The 19,489-nt window shown below is 39.6% G+C and overlaps 1 protein-coding gene across 4 annotated transcripts; it reads right to left on the reverse strand.

The window, feature by feature from the left end:
* Positions 1-996: 996 nt before the first annotated feature.
* LOC111867961 lies at positions 997-18,412 on the reverse strand. 4 transcript variants are annotated; one of them, XM_023858220.2, is made up of 7 exons: positions 18,323-18,412; positions 14,788-14,896; positions 13,741-13,817; positions 12,313-13,641; positions 7,709-7,846; positions 6,827-7,006; positions 997-2,693 (listed from the first exon to the last, which is right to left on the reverse strand). In XM_023858220.2, the coding sequence occupies exons 4-7, from the start codon at positions 13,612-13,614 to the stop codon at positions 1,098-1,100; spliced, it is 3,216 nt and encodes a 1,071-aa protein (XP_023713988.1). In that variant the 5' UTR covers positions 13,615-13,641; positions 13,741-13,817; positions 14,788-14,896; positions 18,323-18,412; the 3' UTR covers positions 997-1,097. The 4 variants fall into 4 exon arrangements, with proteins under 4 accessions (XP_023713988.1, XP_023713990.1, XP_023713989.1 ...); XM_023858222.2 differs by having other exon boundaries at positions 12,313-13,666; XM_023858221.2 differs by having other exon boundaries at positions 14,757-14,896.
* Positions 18,413-19,489: the final 1,077 nt, after the last annotated feature.

The raw sequence follows: 19,489 nt of genomic DNA on the forward strand, positions 1-19,489 counted from the left end.
ACAATGTTGACCCTTTTTGTTGCAAATAGAATGAAGAAATTTGAGTAAAGATGAAACCTCTTATTGAACAGGTCCAAAAATATGGATGTTTTCAGAATTTCTATCTGGGAAAATTAGCTCTTGTTATCCAGTTTCTGGTGAAGTTCTTGTAACAGAATGAATGCCAGCAACTTTAGTATTTCATTTCTGTTCATCTCCTTCCAGTGATGGGTCTTAGATCTTAGTTTTAGAATTAGATGTTTTTTAGAAATGATTTTGCATACCTACACAACTTTCTGGCGTATAAAACAACTCAAAATATTTCAGGGAGTTACTAAGGTCTCCTAAATCAACATTTATGCCAGGCTTGCCAGTAAATGGAAAATGTTTTCACTCAGCACCTGACTTCACCCTCATGCCCTACTGCATGCTACTGTTGTCACTGACATTTTCTTCTTCATCAGAGCTGTCACTCTTTTCACCACATAATTAAATTTTCACATTTATTTCACTGCCACTCCTATATTCACTCTCAGAAATATCACTATATTCATTCTCTTGCAACAGTTCATATAACACCTCCTCATCACTTACATGCATCTCCTTGATAGGACCTGCCATGTTTACTCACAAAAACTTAAACCCAGGAGAGCTATCAAGCAATCATCACCTTTCTGTCACACTCTGAAGTACCTAGAAGATCTAGCAAGCACAATGTATAAATTTGAATTGCCGACTGTCATGTCATTATATTGAAAATGGTGTAGTTGGAAGCGTGCGCAACACGTAGCAACATCATAGACATTACAGTGTAGTACTGCATGGTGTGTTAAGATGTCATAACCACTTAACTTGTTAGAAGGTGGTGCTCTTCAATCTGAAACTCATAAAAGAAACACAGTGAAACAGTTTATAAAGGTATACCACCAAAATAACCTCTTTCACTTGAAATAAAGGCTTGTAATAACACAATAAAAACAGCATAATTTATGTAGCTACATAAAGGAAATGAGAGTGTTACTTTTCACAACATTTATTAAAACAAAACTTGTATAATAACTACAGGGTTCTAATTTTTCCGTTATAATTATGAAGGTCTTGGCTGGAACATACAAATATTATGCAGAAACAGTCTCTACCATGGTTTTCTTAATGATTTCACCAAAGTTCTCATCACAATCATCTGTGCCACCTGCAGAGGCAGAACTAGAATTGTTTTCATTTTCACCAGCCTGGCCTTTGTCCCCTTCAACATTTATACTATCACTCACTGTCAACTGCTCTGTTGAAGCTCCACTGCTACTGTAGGTGGCAGACAGCCCATGCATTGCAGAGGAAGAATTATCGAATGTAGCACTGGGGGCAGATGTTCGCGTAGTAGCCATGTATGAGTACCGTCCCTGGAGAAGTTCAGAAAAGGGTTCCAGCTTGTTACTCATGGGGCATACAGTGTGGAGATTGGTGTAGTGACCATGTACAACACTGCTGCCACCAGCATGCTTCCCAATGGGATCCTGGTTGTCAAAACTCTCCCTTGGGTCTCCTAGCATAGAGAAACCTTCATAAGAACTGCTCCCAGTACCCAGTAATGGCTGTGGCCTCTGATGGAATTCTCCATTCTGACCAGGGTTGCTCAGCATGTTGTCCTTGTAACCATCACCCCCTAACCCTTCACCGGTGACCTTACTTGTGAAATCATGACCATACACTCCACTATAATGTCCAAAGTTTTCTGCAGCTGGGGCAGGATGGGGATTGGAAAAAGCAGAGAAGCCAGAAGAATACTGATATTTAGAACAGGTCTCATCACCATATGTTATACTGGTGGTAGCAGCTGCTGGTGGTCTAGTCTGTTGCTGGTAGCTGGAGGTATTAGTATCAGGAAATGATGGTCCAGGCAGAAGTCCAGCTGTTGGAGGACTAGCAAATGGCCTTCCTCCTACATTAGTTGGTTGACTAAAATGAAAACCAGGAGTCATGTTAAATTCTTGATGTTCATTTGAGTGGCCCTTTCTCCCTTGTTGTAGTACAGAGGTACTAGAATGGTGTCCAGAGAAGTGGTTACGATCCACACTGCTGTTGCCTTCCAGCTGATCAGCTGACAACTCATTGCTGTTTTCCTCTGAGTAGCATTCATCTCTGAAAGTGTACAGATCCAACGAATCTTCACGAGCGGGCAGATCTACCATCCCTGAGAATCCAGTTGTGTTTCCGCCTGATACATCTGAACCACTTACAGTTCCTTCAGGCCCTTCTCCAGAACCACCGTAGTGGAGATTCGTAAAGCTGCCAGCATGGACACAGGATTCAACTTCAATGCCCGAACCAAGACTTACATCTCGTAGAAGACTGCCATTGAACTTTGGAGCCCCTGCCAAGTTGTCTATGGCACCTTTCCCTTGCTCCTGGTAAGACGATGATGATGACGACGATGATGATGATGATGACGACGATGACGATGATGATGATGGGCCAGACAATCTGTCCTCCTCAGCCCAATGAAGATTTCTATTTGAATTCTGTTCCTGTTTGGTTGACATATCTCCCCCACCTTCCTCCTCTCCTTCTTCCAGTTTCTGTTTCTTTTCCAATTCCAGCCTCATTAGTGTGTGGATAAAATGTGTGCGGACTCGAACAGGATTGAATTCAATGCGACCACTGGAGTTAGCACAGCCATCACGAGAACATCCACAAGGGAAATTGAGACGATCCACCTGTGAAAATAACAAGCCTTATTCAGTACTATTATGTTATTATTTCTATTGTTTAACATATCAACTGTGGCACTTAGCAAATATACATACATTTCAAGTAGGAGACTTGTGAAGGAAGGAGTTCAAGAATTAACTGATATGCTGCTTAACACACTGCGGACCGGACGGGCCATATGGCCCTCTACGTTTCCAAGCGTTGCAGACCGGGCGGGCCATATGGCCCTCTACAGTCACGTTATGTTGCAAAACGCTATATATCGCTGTGTGGCTTCTTTGAATCATAACTACTGCGTAGATGACCTCGGGAATGATTGCTGCCTTATCTAGTAACTCGACCAGAGTCATTTCCTGTCACAACCTAAACAAAATTGGCTTTGTTCTAATCCAAGCTTGCACGTATCAACCATGCAGCTACCAGTTCAACATGGCTCAGAGACGAAAGCAGTTGCGATCTCTCGGAGGACAGGAAATATTAGATATGTTCTCCGATGAGCTATCAGATTTGCCAACTGCTTCGTCTTCTGATAGCGAGGCCATTATCAGTGACAGTGACAGTGACGGGGGCCACAGGGCTGCCCAAAATGTGTCAAGTGAAAGTGAGAGCTCCGTTGAAAGTGCGAGTGTCGGGACAGCTACATGAGATAAAGTGGACAAAACCCCCACTTTGGGAAAGTTTACTGGTGATCCGGGGGTGAAGCAGATGCCATCGGACCCAATGGACGTGTCTGAAGTTGCGTCACTGTTTTTTGAGATAGTTTCTTTGACGGAAGGGGGACATTCTTCTTCAGTCCTGGAGGGATACTCACGTTGTGAATATGGTTTCCACTATTCACAATTCGAGCATGGTCGATGTTCAAAGACGACACGGGCAAGTAAAGAAGCCTCTTTGTATTTCCGAGTATAATATGTTCATGAAAGGAGTTGATATAGCCGACCAGTTCTTGGCCTATTATTCCCTTCCTAGGAAAACAGTAAAATGGACGAAGAAAGTTGCACTGTGGCTTATAAACTGTGCAATTTTCAATTCATTTACGGTTTTCAAAAACGTGAACAGAAATTCTACTTTGAAATACAAAGCATTTCTGTTGAAACTGGCAAAAGCTTGGGCTACTGACATCATGGTGGCGGCAGTACCTGCGCCAGACACAGACGTAGTGCAGCCGGGGCCATCTGTTCACACCTGCCAGAGGCCTCAAGTAGACCCCCCTGGCCGATTCTCGGGTGATATGCGGAAACATATTCTCGTGAAAATTGTGAAGAGTGAATATTGCACGAAGAAACACCCTTCTAGGCAGTGCTGTGTGCGCGCAGAGCACAAGAAGAAGAGTAGAACTGTCCACATGTGCAGCTTCTGCGTAATGCCTCTTCACAAAGGGGAATGTTTCCAGAGATATCACATGCGCAAGCACTTCTAGGAGCTCTGGTAAGTGTTCTCCAAAAATTTCAGTTCATAAAATTAATTAGGAGATTTTATATTAATTTTTAAAGTGAACAGTGCACAAGTTAGGGTAGTAGGTTTAAAAACGCCAGTCCCCAGGGTGATTTAAATGTTTAAACCACCGGTCCGCAATGTGTTAAGTCAAGTTTAATTTCTTGAGTTAGGAAATGACATACATTTGGAGGGTAAAGACAGCATGACAGCATTAAATGAAAAGATCTCAGTAACAAGCTCCAGTTCCAACATGGATGGATAAACTGAAACTTCTTTAAACACAGGAAACATACAAACATACAAGCTGAACGGCTGTAGGCCTGACCACCACCAAGTCTGAGCCTCTTACATTTCCTATACATGGCTTCTCCTTGTCCACTACTATGTGTATTTGGATTTACATGGTTTAGGATTACAGTGGAACCTCACTTAACAAGCATAATTCGTTCCAGAATCTTACTCATAATGCGAAAAACTCGTTAAGCGAAACAATTTTTCCCATATAAATTACTGTAAAATACGATAATGCATTCCATGCCGAAAAAATACTCAAAAAATTTTATGTATAACGTTTATTCAAAGAAAATTATATATACACTGTTAAGGAGCATGAATCATCTTCAGCTTTTCTTCTATGCGGAATGAACCAACCTGGAATCCAAATTCGATTTGCAGAAAAAAAAATAATTAGTTTATTATTTATGATACATATCTAATTCTTTTTTTACTAGAAAGCTGTCTAGAGACATTTGTTTTTGCCGACACTTCAAAATTTGGTGAAAATGCGACACAGCATTATCATCTGATAAATTTGTAGTGCGCATAGCCACTGCCTTATTAGGGTGATGCTTCTCAATGTACGATGCAACAGTTTCCTGTGCTTTCAGCATTTCTCTTATTGCGCCAGAAGATTGTTTCTTTGCTGTTACCTCCTCATCCTCCTCCTCCTCTGACAAACTCTCCTCCACAGTTTCTTGCTGTGAAACACAATGCAACTCCAAATCGTGCAAATCGTTGATGTAGACCAATTCTATGTGCGTGCTAGATCATCCACGCTCACACCTCATTCTCGCTTTTCAATGATTTTGTTTCATTTCTATGGTTATTTTTATTCTCTTATGGCTGTCTTTTTGCGGCTTTATCTTCGGGAACATTTTTGCAAGGGTTATTAAACTTTGCACAAAAAAAATCACAAATAATATGTCTGAAAACAAGTTTGGAAAAATGTGTGATCACAAGTGACACTAAGATGCTGCAGAACGAGTGCTAAACACAGACTGATGTAGCAAGCGCACAACCCGGGACTTCCCCTCTTGTCACTCGTTATGCCAAACGTCGCTCGGTAAGAAAGTTACTATTTTTTTTTTTGCAATTTGTTTTGCTTGTTATGAGAGGTGCTCGTTAAGAGAGGTTCCACTGTATTTCTGCCTGCGTCCTGCATAATTTAGTGATGTAGTTGTATAAATAAGGAATTATGAAAGCCACATGAAATTCGTGGACATTGTGCACATGTGAAGATTTCAAATAGTGCAGAGTACTCTGTTCTGCAGGCGCTGCAATTTCAAAAGGTATGTCTGCCATGTACTCCCAGGTGGCATAGGCATAAGTCATAACTGACCTAATCAGAGCTTTGTAAAGCATAAGTTTAATATCTGTATTTAAATGCCCACTTCTGAATAGGGAATAGGCCCCTATGTACATGTCTCCATGTCATACTCCTGTTGAAGGAGACATCAAAATGTTACATTATTTACAGAGGGAAAATCTTGTCCGTTTAGTTGTAGTATGTCAGGTCAGTCAGTCTGTCTTGGTGTCAAGCCCCATCTGGGGCCAAAGACCAGATTTTTATTACTGTCAGACAATTGTGGGTTTATTGATGTGGGGCACCCTCTCTGATAAGAAATCAGTTCTGTTGTTTACAATTGCTGCAGGCCCTCGCCAGCACAGTCATTCTTGGGTCTGAGTTCCCTGGGACTCAAAGACCATATTTTACTGTCTCAGGTTCAAGACTCCCCCCAACATGGAGGGCCAGGTCCCTGCATTTATATCTCCCAGGAACAGGGTGGCCCAGTTATAACACCAGGCACTGGGTTCCCTTTTCATCATCTCCTACGACTCACAGGGCTACAGTGCAGGTATTCAAACCCACATCCACACAGACAATTTCAGTCAGAGTCAGAGCCAGGATTATTTTATGACTGGCACTTTACCACCAATCAGTTTTGTCTTGTCGTCAAGCCTCTTTAGGCTTACGACCAGCTTTCTTCACCCCCCCCNATAACCAAACCCTCGCTGTCATAGCCCTTGTGTAACATCCTCTCTGACATGAGGATGGATTTGTCTCATTAATATGCTTGGCCTTTGTCCAGTGGGGTGAATTTACTAACTAGAGATTTCATTATATAGCCTTGGGGAGACACCACAGACGACACACTCTCTTGCAGTTGCTATTTTATGAGTGACATAACCATTGCAGCAGACCACATAAAAAAGACTGCTTCCAGTAGTTATTCTATACTTGTGTGATTGTTGATGTGGTCATATGACAAGTTACCGACCACTGCGTAGCAATGAGTGCTCGCTCAATAGGACAGTAATGTTTTTACAGTGCCATAACCTAGCAGTAGATACTGCTTCTCTAATTAAACTTTTCCAACTTTCAGCAGACATGCCACAACATGTTTATAGTGAGGTTACATACTTGGCATTTGATGCCAGCCTGTGAGCACGAACAGGTATCAGGATCACAGTAGCCTTTGCACCCACAGCCACAGAACTCACGCGATGATCGTATATCCCTGCATTCATCTTTCTCAACAGAGTCTATTTTTCTAACACCAGCAGCACGTAAGAGAGCCCTTCTCTGACGAGTTGGAACTGGCTGCAACAAAGAAGTTAACCAAATTAAAAAATGAATTAAACAGTGTTAATTTGACAATGGTTAACATGTAAACTGAGTCCTTCTTGCTGTGACCTTCTACACCAAAGTATGGAAATTATGTGCTGAATGGAGAGGATAATATTAATTTCAAAGAACATGTGTTTCCTATGACTGCTGTCTGTAAACTACAGAAAGAACACATCACATTTAGAATCTGGGTAACTTGTATCCATTACATTACAGTAAGTAGAAAAATTTACCAGTTGGATATCCTCAGTGTAACATGTGGAAGTGCACTAGCACTGTACCATGTGAAACTTTATTCTACTTCACAACAACATATGTCTCAACACTGCATCATTAACTGCTTGAAGACATAAATAAGTGGCACCCTGTCTTCCCCTGTAGCTACATTTAAATTGCAGCAAATCCCTGCTGCTGCAGTATATATGGCTGGGATGTATCAATAAGTAAAATGCATTATTTTATCAGAGAAGACCACACAAGAGCATATCAACTGATGACAGAGTCTAGAACAATCTAAGCATAAAGTTTACAACATCTGAGACATGGTATAGCTATAAAGACTCTATTACTTTACTATTACATTTCATGGATATTTTTAAGGTATCCCTTGCAGGATACCTATCAATATATACTACAGCACTTCTGTGAGAGCAGAGTCTCTCTCCCTACCCATACCTGTAGGAAATAATAGCTGTCAAGGTCAAGTTCTGATTCAGAAGCATCACTCTGCTCCTCTTCACTCTCAGAGTCATCACTGGATGAGATGGGAGCACCTTGGGCATTCAGCCGTTCACTGCGTAACTGAAGCAATACCTGTTGAAAAATACATATGAATTTCGATTGTCACATTCTTTCCGTCTAATGTGGCACATTCTTCTGGCCTAAGCACAATGATGCTGCTAACTGATATCAAAATTTGAATTATACGTTTATTTATAAGGGGAACTCAGCATTTAAACTTTGTGCATTCAAAACAAAACTACCTATTCTTGGTATATGTATTATTTATTAATTCACTTATTAGGCATCTTCAAGGAATGCATGCTGTTGTGTGTTTATCACTGTGTGTGTGTGTGTGTGTGTGTGTGTGTGTATGTCATCATCATACCTGTCAAACACAGCAATCAATAAAAATAACTCACTTTCACTCTATCATGTCAACAGAGCTTTTACTGGATTAAAGCATAACGTTGCAACATGTTTTGGCTCTCAGTGAGACATTATCAGGTGATACAATCTACAAATCTTAAATTACTGAACTGTGATTCACAATTATGTGTGTATATATACAGTAGAACTTGGTTATAACGTCATCAAATGGACCTAAAAATAGTGTTGTTATAAACGAATGTTGTTGTAACCGAAATGGGCACTTCCACAGTAGCCTTGTGTTAGTCACGTAAAAATCTATCAAAAACCAAGTTAAAATGTTGCATTTTTTAGTGAAATACGCAGTTAAGTACAGACTAACGTAACATTAACGTGGAATTGCCCAAATGTGTAATATCAAAGACATATTACAGCGCTTTTCACTGACAATACACACCGCACTAATACTGTATATTAAAGGTAGGCCTACTCACCAAATTACAGTAGATTACATCAACTGTTGTGCCTTACTGTACCTAGATACGAGTACAGTAATCAGTTATCTTCATCTGTTTCCTGTTACTTGCCCAATACACACTTTCTAAATTACGTTCAATGTCCATATCAGAGAAATTCAGGAATGAAAATGACGTTACATACGAGGTTGATGCATTTGTGCATGTCGTACTAAGCAAGGTATAAAAACAGTTGCTTTATGAGGAATTAGTTCGTACCATTGAATATTTGATGCAATAGACAAGGTGTCGCAGAAACTGATGTTGCTATAACCAAGTTTTACTGTATATATACACACACACATTTACTAGGCAGCTCAATATTCAAACTCTGCATTTACATCCCTGGCACATACTGTGTTTATTCAGTTACTTAGAAGAGAGTTCAGTATTTTAACTCTGCAGTGAGCACAATACCCATTCCTAACGTATACATTATTTCGTCATTTCTTACAGATGAGCTCAGAATTTAAACCTGGGCACTGCCCACTAAGTATGTATTCATGGCATATATGCAGTACTCATTACCACCCTGTTCAGTGAAATTTACAATGCATTACATACATAACAAGTTTCCTTTATTAAGAAGTAATATCCCAAAGGGAAAGATCAACAGAATCTCTGATGAAGAGGTGTAAGGAAAACCCAAAACTGCAAAACGCCTCAAGGCCTACCACTTGTCAGGATGAAGAAGACGCAATATCTCACATAAAGCATGAATAGAGAAAAGAGCATTACTTGAAGATGTTAACAGAGCAAAGAGCAATGTTCTCTGGTGTATTACAGACAAAACACATTACATATATTAAAGAATCATACACACAACTTTGATCTCCAATATCTGAAAATCTTAGGAATACTAATTTTCTGAATTCTGTATATCTTTAATTTCAAACAGAACACAACAGTTTAAAAAATGAACGTCTCCATCTTAAGGTGAGAAGGTGGGAAGGTATCTATTCAGCTGGGCATATCAGAAAGAGCTATCTCAATCACTGAAACAGTGGACAACGGACTTTCAGCTTCTCAAGAAATTTGGTCCATGCAGTCAGTGGCTATAAAATTACTTACTTTCAGGTTTTAGGTTTTGGAAGCTACATACCCAGTTGTATGCGATACTGTCATATGCATTTTCTACTTGGTAACCTGTGGGCCATGATAGCTCTGTTACACTGAGTTTTCCTTTCATCACCCCTTCTAGAACATCACTTGAGAACATTAACTCTTCTACCCCCTTGGTATCATAGCAGAACATGAAACTGACTGCTCAAATTCAGGACTTCCACACACACCGTGTGTTTAAAGAATGGTGTTTGGGGACAGGAATATGTTACACTATGACCACTGTCATATCTCTGCATCATACTTAAGTTACTAAAGTGTACACACTGTTGCAATATGGTTCCCTAATGTGCTGCAATTTTCTACACTTTGTCACACATCCAATGAAACCATATAGTTCTTGCACAAGTTTTTCGGTGACTGTCCCATTTCAAAAGGATTGTGGCCCCCGCGGTCACCCGATTTGTCACTCGCATATTTTTTTTTTCCTTTGGGGGTACCTCAAAGGAATTGTCTATAAAAACAATTCGCATACAATGGATGACCTCAAGAGGAACATTACGACGGCGATTAACAGCACCAGTTTACAGGTGTTTCATAAAGTAGCCTCAAACACGGTAAAAAGAGCTCGCGCATGCATTGCTGAACAGGGAAGCCATTTCGAGCATATGTTGTAAAGACATGATTTGATTTTGCATTTCTAAGATAAAAGGTTATAAACTTTAATAGTAAGTGCTGTATGTCTTGTAGTTTGTGCATTAAACTAGCAAAATATAATTGCTTAGTGCGATGTGCGCAACTTCTTGATCTCTCTGTAGCTAGAACACAATGGTGATGACATAAATAATGTAAATATAAATCACTGTTAGATGTTCCCTTATAAGTGCTCTACATTATCTGTCATTCACTCACACAAATGGGGGGAGGGGGAAGAAAGTAATTTTTAATTTAGGTATAACTTTTGCTACAAAAGAAATTGGATTATTAGGTTTCTGTACTAGAGGCTCTTGCTTTAGTCAGGTATTGTGATCTGCTCCTGTAAACAGTCAAATGTTCATATTCCTGTTTGGAACGTACATAACTTTTCTATCTTCAGTTGCTCCTGCAGTCACTGTCCTTCAGCTAGATGCGTTTCTGTTATTAATACAGTTTGTGAATTCATATATATTTTTAGAAACCTTATGTTTAAATTTAAATAACCTTAACTGAATTAACTGTTTCCTTATTTGTTTTTGTTGTTGTCATTCAGTACTGTGCTAACTCTGTAATTAGAACCTGGTTCTTGGGTTCAACATGTGTAAATCATCATCATCATCATCATCATCATCATCATATGCGTGGGTATATCCTGTTCCACATCAAAGACTATCCTTCCACTCTCAAAGAGCTTAATTTTTATACATACTTTCATCATTTTGAATCAGTGCATAATAGCATCAGTATTAAGATAGGCTTTAAGAGTTCTGCTTAGAGCAGAGATGGAAGTGCATCCAGGCAGCTGATCATCAGCTCACTGCATGAAAATGTCAGGTGAGATTCAAGATGGGTGATGGTGCTCCATACTTGGCAAAAACATAGTGGTTTTCAATTAACACTGGTGTTGTATTTTAACTCTCCGATCATAGATGGCAAAAACAAAGCCATTCTCTATCATTTGGCTAATGTGCAGCAGTTATTTACTCTTCTTCTTCTACCATAATTTCTGTTTTTTATGGATCAATGTGCAAAAAGTCTTCGAAGCTTCAAAACCCTCAGAAAAAACACTGGCTTTAAAAGAAAAGGGTTGTTTACTATCAGCTTATTATGAACAGTTTCTGAAATAGATATCTGAAGTAAACCTTCAGCAATACAGCATTTAAACGATCACTCCATGAACAGTTGCAGGCCATTTAATGCGTACACAAGGGACTGACGTATTAACTCATGCAACTCTCCATAAAAAATTGCAGTGCTTAAATCATTCAACAATGAGTACATTACACAGGTTATGCTGCATCAAATTAGTATACATTAAAACTAACCGAACAGTAGGAGGGAACAGACATAACCGACTTACTACAAAGAAGTACATTAGCATCTGATGAGACAGACAAAACAGCAACAGTGAAAAGCTGACCAGTCCATATACAAAGAACACAATCAGCAGTGATACTCATCATTATGTAATATTTTGTTTAGGGGTGCTGAAGTACTTCACTACTGCTAGCAACTTTAATATTTACTTTAGTGGAAAAAATAATGTGAAATAAATTATTTATTGTACTTGTCCTTGAACATAAAATTGGAGGCCAGAAATATTTAAAAAGAAAGAACACCTTTAAAATGAGCCAGGGCAGTTCAATTAGTGGCCAGTTAAGTTTGGCTCAATTCCTGTAGGGTTGGAAACTGCTGTCATAATACCCAAATCAGTTATGGCGCTTACCTATGTTTCTATCTGATGCACAAAACTAGTTGGAGTCTGAAGCTCACCAGTCACCACTTTACAGAACAGTGATGATGAAATTCGGTCACTAAGTTCTGAGTTCTACTTGCAAGAACCAGCCTAACAGAAATTACTCTAAACACCTAATGCAACTAATCACTACAGTACATGCATGCAATACTTTTACTTACTTGACGATGAAGACGTCGCTGCTCAACAGCATGTTCCAATATTGAGAACTGCTGAACATGGGCATGCTGTGACGCCATACCCAACGTGGAGCCGCCCTGTGATGGAACACATGTGAAGCCCTGGGCACGTGGGAAGTAGTACACTGTCACCTTATCAAACATGATGGCTTTCTTTCTCTTGGACTGAGGACCATCTTGTTCATCATATGGGAGATGGCGCTTCAGGTTGCTCTGCCCTGAAGCCTTCTGAGACCCGGATGTACTGTCTAGGATTGATCCTAAATCTGCATCTTCCTGTGCAGAAGACTGTGACTGTGACAAAGAGTAGTTCAAACCCATGGTTGCTTGATGTACATCAGGTGGTCCAGAAGAGGTGATGCCTGACAGTTCAAAGAAGCTTTCTGATGGTTCTCTGTGCAGAGATGATTTTTTTTTCAGCCTGACTGTTGCAAATTCTGAATGTTCAAAGTTGCTCAACGTGTGATCCGATGTAATTTTGTGATTATCACTCAGAGTCCCAACAACATCTGAATTTGTCTCAAGTACGTCTGTAGATATTCCGAGTGTATTTACAGATCCTGCTGGATCCTTGCTGGATTCAGCTAGACTGTCTTGAATTCCTTCAAGGAAATGAGCTTCACTATCGCTGCTACTGCTCACAGCTCCCTCTTCACTATCAGCCTGACCAGTTGCTGCCGTACTACCACATTCATCTGCTGAGCCAGATGACAGTGAATCTGCTGGAACACTCCTTTCTTCTGCTACGTCAGAACCCAGACCTGAATCACTTCCATCTGAACGGTCATTTGCTTCCAGTATCTCCTCCTGACTTTCAACACCACCTGGTATCTCACACAAAGAGCCTTCAGCAAATGAATCTTCTTCTTGTGGGACGTCTTCTAGCTTTGTCACATTTGGGAGGAAATCTTGATTACCAGCATTTTTACCAGCCTCATTAACATCTGAACATGCATCAGAAACATGATTTTCCACAGAACTCAATGTCTCTCTAGAACGTTTTGAAAGAACAGTTTTCAAAGATTCTAATGCCAAACAATGTGCCACTTCTAGTCTGGTATCCACACTGTTTGGATGACAACAATCTTGTTTTCTTTCTTTTGCTGAAATATCTTCAAGTTCCTCATTCTTATAGTTTGTTTCCTCAATTTCAGTTGCTGATCTATTACCAGATTCCAATTTGAAAGTAACTGTCTCTTGAGAAGACAGGCACTCAGAATTTGATACTAAATTATCAGGGCATGTAATATGTTCATGAGAGCCCATACCCTCAGTGTTCTGCATACCTGTTCACTAGGTATGTTCCCCTACCTAAAAGAATAATCACACAATTATTCTGGAAACTAATATGAAAACAATGAAATTGAAAACATGAGGCTATCACAAACATTCAACTGAAACCCAACATACCTATGAGTGATGAAAGTAGGAATTCTCAATCTGCTATGGGTGATATAAAAATACTGGAATGCCAACACTTCATCTCTCTGCAATGAATAACACTGTCATTAGAAGTTCCACAGGTTTAATAGCAGTTTAACAAAGAAGGGATATTATGAATTAGCAATTCCCACCATGCTATGGGAGATCTGTAACTACCTGACTACCAACACTTCACTTCTCTGCAAAGACTAAGGTTATGACAGAGTTAATAATTACTTTACGACTGGCGGTTTACTGGCAATCAGTTCGTCTTTGTGACAAGCCCAAGACTCACGAGCAGCATTCTTTTCCAACTGAATACTTGTTTTCACAATCCTCATGTAACATCTTCTCTGATTAGAGGATATGTCTGTAGTCTACAATTGCTGCTGGCCCTCACCAGCACAGTCATTCTCAGGTCCGACTCCGCCAGACTCGCATTTTACTATTTCAAATTCGAGACTTCCCCAACCTGAAGCGATAGTTCCCCGTATTTATTTCCCCCAGGAACAGGGTGGCCCCAGGTACTGGGTTCCATTTTCGTCGTCTCCTACGAATCGCAGGGATACCGTGGAGGTATTCGACTCCGCCTCCACACGGGAGTGCTCAGGTTATGTCAACAACATAGGTTTTAAAAGCAGCTGACCGACGGCACACTACTCTCCACGCACAGACGTTAATTTCAGCTAAAAATACAATATACTGTATTTTCACTTACTTGTACATCATTCCATGCGATACCTTTAAAACTGTTATATTCTGACACTATCACAATTTTATTATATATTTACTCTTAAAATAAGTAGGTTATGTCATAAACAATAATTTCGGATTGCCCGGGCTAAATATTGGGAGTACACAACGATCCCATCAACATGAACGTAATCTTCTTATCAGTGAAACACTTTAAGCAACTACAAATCATTTAACTGAAAACGATAATTATTGAGAGAATATATCGTACAGTAAACCATACCAACATTCTTTTCTTAAGTATAACCTACCACACTCGTAAACCCAATCAGTTCAACGCACCTGCATTGGCTACTAGCAGTATTCTGCTAGCCTCTAGCCAGGGGACTGCACATGCGCAGACATCGGCAAATATGACGTACAATCTAGGCATCACGGAATTTTCCCTCTTCTGGAAGTAGAAAAAAACAAACAAAACTTAAAATGAATATTTCTATTAATAATTATCGACATAACATATAAAAATGACAAAAAAGACTGATCTCGGTTACTATTTGAAAGCAGCACTATTTCGAACATGTTGCGGTTTTAGGACCATGAAATATCAATTCGCAATCGTTTCACCCTGCGAGAGGCTAGATGACGAATTCTTCCTCATGCTATAAAAATTTGTGTGTAGTTATTTCGAATTGCATATGTGACTGACAGTAACTGAGATGTATATGGGTGGGAAAATATAACTGTAAAGTGCAGTAATATATAATCGTTACAATTTTTCTGGAACACACTTTCTACCTTTGTGCATTACAGTGACAATGTAAAGTAGAAAGGAGCACATTACAGAAATAAACATTCTCATACCAATCAACAAACTGCACCACTTACATTTAATTGTAATAAATGCACATAGTTGCTTTCATATTACGCATGGTCTAGGTGTAATGCTGTTTGTGCACAGAAAAAGTCGACATTGACAAACATAATTTCAAAGAGTTTATAACAGGGTTCCGCCCTACTACTGCTGCTGAGATCACGGAATTGATCCAAAGAAGGATGAAATTAACAGTTAATATTGTATGAGAACTTTAAGATAACTAATGAGTCCTCGCGTCATATTTTTCCACGTTTTTCTTTTCAACCCCGTGCGTCTGCTGACGTCAGGATGGTATTCTTGTTATACCACCTATTTGTTTGGATAGTAGCATTTAGACAGCCTGGCTCAGGTACTTGTGGGCGGCCTAGAATATGTTGTACCGCGAGGGAGGGGAGAAGGGGGCGCGACACTAGTGTTGGTGGTGGTGACGACGGCACAGCCTCTCGTCGATATACGTACGTACAGCTCACAGCCAGTAGTGACGTCATGAAATCTCCTAGGCTATTCCGGGCTATTCTTAGGCAGACCGTCGCTTGCTGGACGACTGTTCTTCTGTCTTAGCAGTTAAAGAGTTGCTCAATCAGGGCCAAAATATGCTTGAAGCAGAACAAGAATGATCATTTGTGTGTTTTAATACCTTTATATTTGTAGATAAGCTTCGACACAAATATGTATGATGCATTTAAAGGCGAAAATATTCCGAATAAGTTCTTCGCCAAATATAACACTGAAGGAAGTAAGATCAGTCATATTACGGGTCAAAGAAAATGGTTATCAGTTTTCAATCCGCCCACGTATTGAACCAGAGAGATACATTTTGGCGCGAGGAGTGCTGGGTAGGCTACCCGTCTTGCCTTCCTGGCCACATCGATCCACTGCTAGAAGCGAGGTATGGTCTGCCACATTGATCCATACACAAGGTCTTCCCTTTTCAGCGAGCTTACGTAACATGGGAGGGTCTGACTATATCCACGAGAATATAGTAACTTAATCACTTCCTTTCAATTTGCGAAGGACCATTGATGTGAAAAGGTGAACGCTTCTCCATAATCAGCCTAACACTCCGGGTTTTGGAAAAAGGATTTCCAGTGTTTCTTTTTTACCAGAAGTTTATGACCCCGTCTGCAAAGTTTGTCAAACAACTGAAAATAGACATATTAGTAAATTTGGAAAATCTGAACCCCGGGATTCATCCTCCCTTCCTCCAAATGCAATTGTAGTTCAGTCTATTGACGTGTTCGTTCGTGTACACTCGGCATAGTTCGCCCCCGTTCGTACTGGTATATTGATCCTTTAATATTATTTCCCCACCCCACACCCTCTAAAAACCTTTTGAAATTGAGATTTAGGTAGGGGTGGGAGAGAGGATTGTTGGAAAAGGAGAGACAGAGAAAATTAACGCAAAAGAGACGCACAGACGAACCTTGTTTGTCACTATGACAACGGTTGTTATAGCAACTGCACATTGATTTGACTAAGAGGCACGACATTGTCAATGTAAAATATTGAAAAGGTTTCTTCACATGGTTCTGACAGTGATACCACTTTATCTACAACTGTAAATAATTTAATACATAAAACGGCACCACAATAAAATGTATTAACAAAACATGATGCAGGATTTGAGGCTCTCACAACGGTGGTTATGAAGAGTTATATATCCTGGGATATGACTTGCAATAGACTGTAGTTCGTCATACAAACAAAACCGTACAACACATAATTAAATTATTTATCGGTAGCTTCAAAAATCGAAATCATGGAAAATAGTAAACCAGTAAAACCAGTCCAAAACAGAACCCGAATTAAAGAGAAACCTACATTAATTAGCAAACTTCTTCGTTTCCGAGAATAAACAATGAACAACACCAACGTTATCTCTAATAAATGGAAATTGTTTAACATGGAACGAGAAATGGCGAACGCTTCACTGAATATTTGTTTTCCGTCATAATTTTGGTCCTGGAATATATTCGGGAAGGAATATCTCTGCCACAACCGAGAAAGAAGTACACTTCTACCGTCGCGAAAATCTGTACATAATATTTTAAAGAACTATCAAAAGAAGAATAATAAGAAAATATAGCGAAAAAAGTGTCTATTCTTTGCACACGTAAAGAATGAATTTATGATTCGCGGTGGATTATAAATGCATGGGATATGTAATAAGCAACATCTCTGTCTAAAGGCACATGTATTAAAGGAAAACTTGTATAGAATGGGAAAAGTTCACATTTCTTGCGATTCAGTCATATTTTGCGAGTTTCAGGGCACCAGTTGGTTAACCAGACAAAAGAAACAATACGAATAACGGCACATTACAACCGTCTTCATGTAATGTTTTGGTACTTTTTATATAATAATAATTTATTATGTGATTACAATCGGGGAATTCGTATTTGAAACAGGAAGGATTCTCTCTTATATGCACTGAAGGCACATGGTTGTATAGCGCTCCCATCTTTCAAACTTCGCGCCGACAAAGACGTCTGCTTGAAGGTTGTCCAGACTTTAATTTGGTATTGATAACATCACTTTAATAGGAATATGACAAAAACATATACACACGTTTCATCAAACATATGTAACACGAATAAACACATGTACTAGGTTTTTTAAGTTCTACAGGAAAGATAAAATTAACAATTTGAATTACTGAATTGATTTCACTTCTATAATTAAATATTTCGTTATTTGTCTTTACAATAAATCTCTTGATATGTATCCTGTCTCTATTCCACTTGCATAAAAACGGCCGAACCTTGGTAACTGACAGTGATTATTTGCCATATCGCCACAGTTACCCTACTATTACCCTAAATGACGTCAAAGAGGATAGCGATAAAAGCAGTACCCTTGTTCCACTTACATCGGCTAACCTACTTTCCAACCAGACAAACTTGACGAACGTAAGCGAGACATACGTTCAAACCGAAGACTCATAAGTAATTTATATACTGATAAGTGAACTGGTAACGTTACAAAAGAAATCAGCTCTCATACCTCAATGCGGATTGTCACCGCCAGCCTCTCCTGCTATTCAACCTCGCTTTACTGACAACTCGTCGCTCTTTCCCAGAGCTGGCTTAGCGCCCCCGTGCTACAACGAAGTATCTTCCTAATAGTTGCACCGTGGTGGCGCTAGTGTTCATGGATATATTGCCATCTAAGAACAAATACGTGTACTGTATGATCCAATTGTGCACGGAGACGAAATGAGTGTTAAATAAACTACACTTGCGTAATTTCCTTGTACAGAGAGCATGCAAGGAGGGATGAAACAAGCGTAACAGCGCTGTATGAACAAATACAACACTAAACTTAGTATTAAAACATGTAAATTTAATTAAAAATCAGACACTCAAACTATGAACGAGAAATGGAAAATATGTTTTGGATTGGCAGAGCGTTTGCTCATGATTCAAGAATGCAGTCACTCATAAGTTAATTGAATTTTCTGTGTTGCAAACATCAACCAAAATCCAATGTGCATTTCGTTCTACTATCGAGCAAGATAGGTCAAGTTTTTGGATTGTATTTGGGAGGTGGCCGGTTCGAATCTCGGCCTGGACACAGCCAATCTTGACTGAGGACTCTTTTGTAGTTTTCCTCAGTTCCTCCAGGCATAGACCGTAAAAGTGTCACAAATTGGGCTAACAAAGTTTCCTTACATATCCTTGCAAATTTACTACTCACAAATCATCATACTATTTGAAATTAAGCGGCAGAAATCATGACAAATCTAGGAGTTCGGACAAACCTTTAGTGCTAATCACATAATAGACAGTGCTGTAGGCATACTAGTAATTTGTTCTAGATCTATGAGATTTGAGGTTCTCGTGGCAGTGATGTGAAGCCGTGTAGCCTGGTAGATGCTTACCGAAATTTTGAAGGAATCTGATGCCTTCTTTTTCAGTGTAAATACCGCAGTTTATTCTACCCTGAATAAAAAAGCCAGCAAGTTACACAGAAACGAGGTCACATCCCAGAATATAATAAAGTTCCTCATACATTAAACTTGTGACTAATTCTGTGCTTATAAAACACAAGATTTGTAACTTTTAGAGAGGGCTGATTCGTAAATATTTTGTGAGAAAGGGATGAGTATGGAGTCTGGCATTGAGGAATGCGTTTGTAAAAGCCTACGTATGGAAGTCTACCAAAGTACCA

This window comes from Cryptotermes secundus, unplaced genomic scaffold (genome assembly GCF_002891405.2).
Source record: "Cryptotermes secundus unplaced genomic scaffold, Csec_1.0 scaffold337, whole genome shotgun sequence".
In the NCBI taxonomy this organism is placed as follows: Eukaryota; Metazoa; Arthropoda; class Insecta; order Blattodea; family Kalotermitidae; genus Cryptotermes; species Cryptotermes secundus.

Coding starts and splice junctions, on each gene's coding strand:
- LOC111867961 (XM_023858220.2), bottom strand. CDS start 13,614: ATGCAGAACACTGAGGGTATGGGCTCTCATGAACATATTACATGCCCT. Junction 7,847..12,312: donor AGCGACGTCTTCATCGTCAA/GTAAGTAAAAGT, acceptor ATTTTTCAACAG/GTATTGCTTCAGTTACGCAG. Junction 2,694..6,826: donor AGGCTGGCATCAAATGCCAA/GTATGTAACCTC, acceptor TTATTTTCACAG/GTGGATCGTCTCAATTTCCC.